This window comes from Chinchilla lanigera, unplaced genomic scaffold (genome assembly GCF_000276665.1).
Source record: "Chinchilla lanigera isolate Chin_1 unplaced genomic scaffold, ChiLan1.0 scaffold00078, whole genome shotgun sequence".
NCBI classification, from domain to species: Eukaryota; Metazoa; Chordata; class Mammalia; order Rodentia; family Chinchillidae; genus Chinchilla; species Chinchilla lanigera.
In genome coordinates this window covers 4588259-4598486 of record NW_004955479.1, presented here as the reverse complement: position 1 = coordinate 4598486, position 10228 = coordinate 4588259, and the positions used below count along the sequence as shown (strand labels likewise).

The 10228-nt window shown below is 39.4% G+C and overlaps 1 protein-coding gene across 1 annotated transcript; it reads left to right on the top strand.

Moving 5' to 3' along the window:
- The first annotated feature begins 6566 nt into the window (after positions 1–6566).
- Positions 6567–7472, top strand: LOC102021343 (taste receptor type 2 member 16). The gene has a single exon (XM_005402452.1). It carries the CDS (start codon positions 6567–6569, stop codon positions 7470–7472), a length of 906 nt encoding a protein of 301 aa, XP_005402509.1.
- The last annotated feature ends 2756 nt before the right edge of the window (positions 7473–10228 follow it).

Below are 10228 nucleotides of genomic sequence, written 5' to 3'. Positions count from 1 at the left end.
GCACCTTCCAAGCATGCACAGAAGCCAGACGAGGGCAGCACTGGTGGTGATCATGGATGGCCTGTGTCTGTGACCTCCAGGAGGTCAGGGTGCAAGTAAAGCCCAGACACAAACCGTGGTGCCACCGGTTTGTGGATTGCCTGCTCTAGTACCTCAGGCAGTGCAGGGCATGCACAGGGAGGGCCCAGACATGAATACCAGTGTTAGCAGTTCATGGGCCTTCTGGGTCAGGATCTCCTTTCTGCCCAGACATGCATTTTATGTAGCACATAGTGAAACTTGTAACTTCAAAATAAACCTGATCATTAGTGTCCCTAAAGAAAGCCATTGCTGTCATCACTGGTTGAACTTAAACAAATATCTAAATTTTTATATATGTAAAATGATAAGTCTAAAGTTACCTGGGATAAGAATTAAATCAGTAAAGAACGTGTGTGTGTGTGTGTGTGTGTGTGTGTGTGTGTGGTGTTGTATTTTGGTTTTTTTCTTGCTAACCTCAAGGGATGTTTTTCCATCACATACATAACAGAATAATATGGTCTTAAGTATGGGGAAAGTCCCAAACTGCAGTCATTTAAGTATGCTTTTTGGTTACTAAGCCAATACAGAGTCTACATAACATTAGGAATTTAAAAATAATTGAGGAAATAGGTGGATTTCCAAGCCTAGATTCTTTTTAAAAGACATTCTTCATTTCTGAATCAAATGTCTCTCCTAAGAATCTCTCATTCCTATGTATAAGAAAATAGCTTTTTCAGGAAGACAAATGACTCCCTACTGCCCTTCCTTATATGTCCTTATGTTCTCCTGAAAAAAATTTGAAATGATGTGTCCACTCACTGTATGGCTTATGAATATGAAAGTGTTTATCACTCCAGATGATCATGCTCTTCCTGACCAAGTCCCCAGAACTTTTGAACTTGGGAAACAAAAATTAGGACATTTCTACTTCACAATTTTTATGTCAGAGGTGTGGACCACTTATTCCCTTGCCCTTGATCTCACTTGAGGGTTCAGTCATACGGCTGAGGTATTATGTCACTATTAGTCTCCCCGAGTCTGGACTAATGCTTCTCCTTTTGATTCTTTCCCTCTTGCTCGCCTTTCTATTTTCTTTATCTTGTTCCTCATATTTAGAACTGGACTTTGGTGAGTGGGAGAAATAAGCTTATGTCCATATTTGTACAGTTTTGCTTAAAATTATTTTCCTTGTGATTTGCTTGAATTAGACTAATCTAAAATGTTTACACAATAACAACTTGGGTTTTTTTTTTTTTTAACTTTAGAGCATGTGGGAGAATTCATCTACCTGTTGTCACGGTTAGGCTATATGCTACCAAATATCGGTAGGAACACCATGAGATATTCACCTGTGGAGACCCTACGTGGGGACACAAACTGCTGTGAGACCACAGGCTACTGGAATTGCTCCTCCTGTTTTGCTCCATATCTGCCCACCCATTTTGATGCATTTCAGTGGTGTGCTCTGTCACAACTTAGAATTGATTCCTCCTTCTTCGATGAGTGTGCCATCCATTTCTGGAAGATAAATGTGTCTCCTCAGTGGCAGGCACCATTAGCTTTAAAAACAGGCATGTGTTTAGGAGCTACTTTAATACCAATGTTCTGATAAAGTCCCATAGACTTCTGGATAAAGGAGAAGGCTTACATGCTGTTGGTTGTTTGATACATTAGTGCAGCTATTTTGGAAAACAGCATGGTAATCTCTCAAAAAGTGAAAAATAAGAGCTACCATGTAATGCAGCCATCCCACTGCTGGGAATAGTTGCAAAGAAATTGACACCAGTGAGTCAAAGGGATGTCTGCATTCCCATTTCACTGCAGCAGTGTTTACAGTTGCCAAATAACCAATGTACCTATTGACCATTGAAAGGGGCGTGATATATATACACAATGAAATACTATTCAGTTTTTTAAAAGAAGGACATTCTTTCATACAGTTCTAGATGCAAGATAGCTTGAGCTTTCCCCAAGTCTCACACCTGACTTTCTCAACTTTTAAGTCTGCTACACAAGTATTTTCCAGGTTTTCCTCTCATGGGAATCATAGTGCTTTTCTGTAAAGATTAGTGAAAAATTTAAATGTCCTCACATATACAAGTCAGCACCTTTCCTGAACACTCATTAAGCTGAACAGAAGAACCATAACAAATAAGTCATAGTTCCATCTCTTCCTGACAAAACTTACTCTGGCTTCTCCACCCAAAATCCGGTACCCACCCCCACCCCACCCTGCCAAAGCAGTACCCTTTCTAAGATATCTTTCCTCTATGTACAGCTGTGTGAATGTGCTGCCCCTTGTTATGGCTACTTTGCTTGCTGGAAGAAACCACATCACACTGACCTGCTCTTCCTCCAAACGAGTTAGACTGCTGGTGAATTCTGGAATTCTAGTGAGAAATACCCCTCAGTGGGAGAAAAAATATTGTTTGATACCTCTCTTTCTCTCTGCCTTCCTCTCGCTCTCTCTCTCTTCTTTCTCTGTACACACACACACACACACACACACACACACACACACACACATCCTTGGCCAAGGTCTCTAGTGTATTATATTATAGTGTACATTCTGTCCATAAAGCCATATCTCATAGGAGATTCAGTCCTGTATCATTATTAAATAGTCAAGAATACAAGGCTCTCTATTTTTATTTGCATTCCCCTGATTTTCCTCCCCTCAAAGTCATAACATGGCTGCAGCCATTCCCATTATCATGGTATAGTACAGAATAGCAGGAAAAACAGGATGAAAAGAAGAAAGAAAATCTTCTCGTTAATCTCTCTGTTATTATCAGAGAGGGATATTTTTTCACAAAGGCCTCAACAACCTTCTATTTTGTTCCCAGTAACCTGAATTGCTTCTTACTTCCAAACTGAACATGGAAGGGAGACACTAAAAGAAGAGCCCGACATTTAAAACTTCTCCAGTGAGAGGCAATTTCTGTAGTGAAGTAGTTTTAAGTAGGCAAACAAATGTCTGTTTTATGCCATCATGTGACTATATCACATTTATCTGTTCTCAAACTGATGTCCGTTTACATAGTTTCCAGTTCTTAGGTATTATGAACACTTCTGAAATAACTAGACTTATCAATTTCCCTTTTGTTACAGATGTGTAAGATTTTCTCTGTAATATATAATATATACCTACAAGTAATACTGTGAAATTAATGTCCATAAATATTCTATTTGTAGAAAATATTAAATAAGACTAAATTACTTTTCTTTATATCTATATTAATTTATATTCTTTCCAGCAGTACATAAAGCCTTCTATTTTTCCCATATCTTGTCTTAGGTTTGATATTATTCATCATTTTTGCAAAGTGAAGGATGAAATGTGTTTCCTCAGCAGTGTTAGTATTTTTAAATTACTGGTGAAGTTGTGAAATTATTTGTTAGTATTATTTACCCTTTCATTAATTGCCTGTTCTTAATACTCCTGTTTTCAATATTTTAATGAAATATAGATACACATATTATATATATATATATATATACATATATATCAGCAAAAAAGACTAGTCTCTCAAATTATGTATGTATAAAGATTTTTTAGTAATAGTAAAATCCAGAATCAGACAAATTACTCTTACAAGATTTTCAAATGAGAAAAATCAGTATGCCTTGCCCAGGGAAATTAAATAAAAAGAGGAGACTAAGAATAATTGAGGAAATGAAGGAAACTGGAAGTAAGGAAAAGACAACCCCTGTAACAGCTAAGCTTGTAACATCCAAGAGGACAGACTGACATTTCTGCTCCCAGGCAATGTTTATGTTAGGAAATAAGCTTGGCGCCTTCACTCCTATCTGGGGTCTGAGAAGGAGAAAAGAAAGCTGGAGCAATGATGAAGCGAATATAGTACACAGCCTGAACAGCCAGCCCTCCATCCTCTCATCTGGCAAGAATGCCTGGGTTCACCATAATTGGAGTGTGCTCTGCAGAAATCAGAAGGGCTCCCACCACTGGTCAATAGGAAACCATTTCCAGACTGATGAGAGAAAAGGTTAAGGGTAGAAGCTGAAGGAGAGAAGGAGAAGGCAAGCCAGAGTTGGGGTCGCTCCAGGGAGAGGCTGTAGGGATGGCTCTGGAGGATTCACACACACACACACACACACACACACACACACACACACACACACACGAAGAGATAGTATTTGAACTCCTGGCCTCAGAGAACATCCACTCCTATTCTCCTAGTCTCATCCACTTCTAGACTAATTTGTATATCCGACATTTAAACTTCCTAAAAGAATAGCTGAGTTTTATTATGGCCACTGCCTCATAGGAATGGCCCTGTATGTTCGAGTGGTGCCCGTTTGTCTCTCCAGCTGCAGGCCAGCCTCTGAGGAGCTGCTTGAGACAGACACTCATTCCTGGTCAAACTGTTGTGGCTGGTTTCTGGTCCTGAGACATGTAAACATGATAACTGCAATTCAAGAATTCAAGGGTTAGAGCATTGATGGAGACCACTATGAAGGAGCTCTGAGCAGGATTTTAATATTTACCAATTAGCTTTTCATGTTTACCTATGAGCTTGCCTGAGGCCTAGGCTCTTGTCTGGAGATGGGCAGTGACTCATAGTAAGTGAACCTCTATGAGTCACTGGTCCTCTTGAGCCCTGTATTGGCCTGTAAAGTTGGGATGTCTCAAAGGACAAGATAAGGCCACAGCTGAGGACTTTTGGCTCCAACCCCAGTTAACTATAAAGAGACTATAGCTGCAGGCATCTCACTCCTTGGGTAAAAGCCTTCCTGGAGATAACATAGTTCTCCTAAATTAACATAAAGTATTCCCTGAAAAAGTCCTTAAAAGGATTCTCAAGTCCTGCCCAGATTCCTGCATTTTCTTTAGTATTTCCCTTCTTTGTTTGCAAACCAAATAAACACAGCTGCCCAGAGAAGTTCTTTGTCTAAAATCCCAGAATCCCCAATTCTGTGAGAGGGTTTGGAACCTCCTAGAGCCCTGCAATCATTTCATTAGACTCATTTATTTAAGCCTTTGCTGTCCACTCATTTGGGAGATTGTGGGCCTGATCAGGGATATTATTAATGTGACAAAGCATCACACCTACTCTAAGTTTACTTCAAGTGAGACAGTGTTTGTAGTGTATCCAGAATATACGGCAGACATTTAAGCTATCATTGAGTATTTTGCTAACAAACATTTTATATGTCATGCCTCCTTATGTTTGAATATGTCTCAACAAATTAATCTTTTGATTGCAGATTACTATTCCATCATCTCATTGTTTTTATTTCCTGTTTCCTGAATTTTACTAAAAATGCAAAGCAGATGCTTTCTAATTTTAATTCTGTTGCCTAGTGCAATATTTAAAGCTATTGTTTTCCTTTGCACTTTGGTTCAAAGGTTTTTTGGTTTCATTATCAAGAATTCTCATCTTCATGTTAAATTGCTCCAGTTTTTACTTCTTTGAATGATTAAATGTCCACACAGGCTTAGAGTTTATCATACATAGGGTCAATAACTTTCACTTTGTCTCTCTCATGATGTAATAATTACTAGAATCCACCTCTCATTTCTGAAACCACCAATTAGATATTTAATACTTGGAATAGTTGTCCTGAACCCAAGAAAAGGTATCTAGCCTGCCTGTACAGCTATGAAATAATGCCTGCTATTTAGAAGTAAAGTGCTTCACTGGTAATAAGAGGGCTCTCTTTCGATTCATCTGTGAGAAATGATAAAAAGAACCTAGCCATGAAAGGAAGAAAGAAATCCAGTGACATTAATAGAACAAAAACAGTTTCCAAAAATACACAGAGCATATGTTCAAGGCATTGGAATTGGCAGAGAAACAGTATCTACGGACACCTTGTCTTCAAGGAAGAGTGTTCAGTGATTTCTTGGGAGCTTGATTTTTCTGGGTTGGGGAATTCAGTAGGTAGTTACGAGGGCAGCCTGCATTGGATAGCTATGCTTGTCCTGGATTCCAGCCATTTTGTGTGTGGAATCTCAGAGGAAAGATTTTGTCATCATTTTTAATTACCCTCGCACTTTGGTAGTGGCATCCATGGCAAGCTGCTGAGAAAGCATGTAACGCAGGGATTTCTAGGTCAGCACTGACACAGCATTTAGCAGAATGGAAACATTCCCAGGACAAGAAAAGGGAACGAAGGATTTAATCTTTCCTGTAGCTCAATTTTCCTATAAATAAGAAGATATTATTTAAAGAAGATGGGTAAATAAATGAAGGGCAGTCCAGATAGATAAAAAGGAAATAAGCACCACAGTTATGACATAAGTATGCCTTTATGGAAATAATCAAATCACCTTAGGAGCAAGAATCCACATTCAAAAATATTTTCTTCATCCAGATGTAGTAACAAACCATCAAGCAAAATGCAAACAAATCCTGAAGATAGGAAAATGACAAAGTCAAAAATGAGCTGGAGAATATTTGCATCCAGAGGGATGTGCTTTCTTTTACCAGACAGTGGTGGGAACAGAAACCTGTTTTCTACCTACAGATTGGTACTGAGCTGCCAATTCTTTGTCCAGAAACATACTTTGGAATAGAAGCATGGTACTCCGTCAACTCACTATCATTTTCATCATCATCTATGCTTTCGAGTCCTTGACAATAATGGCACAAAGCAGTTTCACTGTTGCCGTGCTGGGCAGAGAGTGGATGCAGGTCAAAAGATGGTCACCTGTGGAAATGATTCTCACCAGCCTGAGCATCTGTCGTTTTTGTCTACAGTGGACATCAATGATGTACAATTTTTGCTTTCATTTTAACCATGATTATGTGCTATTGCACTTAGGAAACATCTGGGAATTCACTAATATTCTCACATTCTGGTTGACCAGCTTGCTTGCCGTCTTCTACTGTGTCAAGATCTCTTGCATCACACATCCCATCTTCCTCTGGCTGAGGTGGAGAATTCTGAGGTTGGTTCCCTGGTTATTATTGGGTGCTCTGGTGATTTCTTGTGTGGCAATTATCCCTTCAGTTATTAGGAGTCACATCCAGATACAGTTAGCCCCTCTGGAGCATATACTCACAAACAGCACTTTGATTGAAAGACTTAAAATGTTTGAGCAGTATTTTTTCAGGGCTCATAAAATGATTATGATGACTATTCCCTTTTTTCTGTTCCTGATCTGCACCATCTTCCTTATGGCATCTCTGATCCAGCACTGGGAGCAAATGCAACAGCATAACACTGGCCACTCCAACGCCAGCCTAAAAGCTCACTCCACTGCCCTGAAGTCTCTTGTGGTCTTCTTCGCCTGCTTTGCAGCTTACTTTCTAACTGTAGTACTCACCTTTGCAGGCATCAAACCTATGAGAGAACCATGGTTCTGGGCCTGGGAAGCCATCATTTATGCGATAGTTTCTATTCATTCCACTTCACTGATGCTGAGCAGTCCTACCTTGAAAAAGACTATAAGGATGAGGTGTGGGGGCCTAGAGTCTGCCTGAGGCACAAGGTACAGTGAGACTCTGGGCAAATGGGAGTTTCCACTGGTATAAATTAATGCTAATACCAACACTGCTCTTGTCAACTACATAGGTGAAAGTGATACACCGTGAATGCAAGCCTCATTCTCCTTCATCCCCTCTGCCACCTATCTCTAAATACTTAACCTTGTCTCTACTTTGATCCATTTCTTGTCTTTCCCTTCCACCATCCTCAGATGGGTCCTGGCTTTCTCGTGATGTCCCCGTTGTCCTCAGTGTTGGCCACCCCTGAAATCTCACTTCCAATGTATTCTGTGCTTAACTGCCACAATCGTGGTGTCCACCCACCATTTTATTCTTCTCATGGCCACTGACTGTTTCATGCTCTAACAGGAAAGCCTTCCCCACGAGAAGCTATTGCCCACTTGCTGAACATTCTCCATGCCAAACCCTTAATTCACTTTCCCAACTCTAGTTGAGAGAAGGTCTTGCCATTGAGTTAGCATTCACTCACAATTCTGGAACTTTATCCAGTGGCACAAATTCCTTATTTGTTTCCCTTCCAAATACTGAGTGAGCCTTCATTCCTCTAAAATTCAAGTCAAATTTGTGCTCTTCATTAATTTAATCTGCCAAGACTTTATATTTTCTCCAAAATCACAGGCCACTTATCCAACTTAGATTCTTATTTAAAACTCTCCAATTATTTATGATTTAATTGTCAATAACATGATTTAGCCAGGTGTGTGGTGGTGCATGCTTGAATCCCAGCACTTGAGAAGCTGAGGCAGGAGGATTATTATGAGTTTGAGGCCAGCCTGAGCTACAAAGTGAGTTCAAGACCAGTTTGAACTGCATAGTGAAATCCCATCTCAAAAGTACATACAAAAAATATACGATTTATAGTGGCTTGATATTTTCCTCTTGATTTTACTGTAAGTTAGGGTAAAACTTCTAGAAAGATTCCCATTCCCATATTGAAGCACAATTGATTTTTTGGCCATACATAAAAATAATATCTGAGTGACACTTGTTTAAATTTTCTATACTTTTTAATTTTGTACTCTATGATTGTCCAAAGTCCCTCCCAAATGAATGACAATATGAGAACCACACAGTAATCAATTTTAAAATTGCCTATAAGAAAATACTGTTTTTACAAATGCTTTCCATCTCCCTGTGGCGTCTCTCTTTATTTCCCTCCCTTCTTCCAGCACCTACTAGCAACCAAATGTCTTGGTAAAGATCAAGTCCTAGGTCTTTCAATCTCAGCTTCTATCTACCCACCCACCCCAGGCACTTATAAACTATTTTTTTTCTAAAGATAATTATCTCCTACAACATTCTGGTGTCAGAGGTGGAGAATGTAATTTTTCCACCTTTTATACCTATTGAATATGTCTGACAAACTGAACTTCTGGCTCTCCCACTAGAAGATTGAAATACCTTATTAAAGTAGACCATCCTACGGAAAAAAAAAGATGCAGGTAACTCAAATTTGGTTGTGAAGGAAGGCATGGCCCCTGCAAAGACATGGATATTCTGATTTGACCTCTGTTTGGTCTCTCTAACTTGTTTCCACATTGAATTCATACTTGAAACTGAGAGCATGAATACAAGTACAAATAAAGGACTAATTTTGCAAATCTACTATTGTATAGAAAAGACCATGAGCTGCACTATCACGCTCACAGCAGCACTCTATGTTGTAACATTGCCTCAACTCTAGCAGTTCAACTGCAGCAGAAGGTGGTATGGAAACTGATGGATGCACTCATGGTTAGGAAGCAGAGTCATGCATGACACTGAGCGAAAGAACTGGAGATAAAAGTATATGTTGACATTGTTTGATCTGGCTGGGGGCCCCGGGGAAAGAGGCTGGTGGGGAGGTGACTTGCATGGATTCGGGATTCTGCTGGAATAGTTTGTGCAAAAGCTGGTGAAATTTGGATTATTGTTACCTGTCATTGGTATCAATATCCAGAAGGGGTCTTGCTATTTCTAAAGTCTCAGATAGCTGGGAAAAATAAGGACCATTATTCTCATATGTGCATAAATAGAGAATGGAAAAAAGACCCCCTTCTCCCCCACCATCAGATACAGTACACAGATACAATTCAGAAGCTGTCATATATTTTTAGTGTTTTCACTGTCTTCTTTGTAATAAAGTGAAATAGAGAATTTAGGAGGGGATGTTAGGATCGGTTGAAGAGGTCCAGACATTAGAAAACAAGAAAATAAAGGCAGAAATAGTTTCCCTACATATTTCTGTCATCTACTAGTTCACAAAGAGATGTTGTCATCCACCTACAACATCTCATTTTGAAGAGATAAGGACTGCTCAAGACTGCCTGATCCATACAAATGAAAAACAAACTTAAGGATGAAAGATGTTTATTTAAATTCACACTGCTGATTAATGCCAATCTTATAGCCAATAGAGAAGGAGAGACAACCGTGGGATAAGTTTGAAGGATGCAAAAAGTTTTAATTATAAAGATACAGGTGATAAAAAAGAGATACTTAAAAAAAGAATGTAAGAGAGATTGTGACCAAGAACAAGGAAATTCTTTTGATATCTTCTGCTTGCTGAATGCAAAAGTAACCCAAGGGCTATTGGACTTGTTTTGTCTAAGTTATAGAGACTCTACCCCATATAGTACCCATTATGCCCAGCGTAGGGTGTGTTGCCTGATAACTCCCAACAGAGAGTGTACAGGTGGCAGTGAATTTAAGAAAAGCCCCTCTGGGTGCTGAGTACATACACTGTATAGAGC

What these genes read in the sequence shown, in the direction of transcription:
- LOC102021343 (XM_005402452.1), top strand. Translation starts at nt 6,567, where the DNA reads ATGGTACTCCGTCAACTCACTATCATTTTCATCATCATCTATGCTTTC.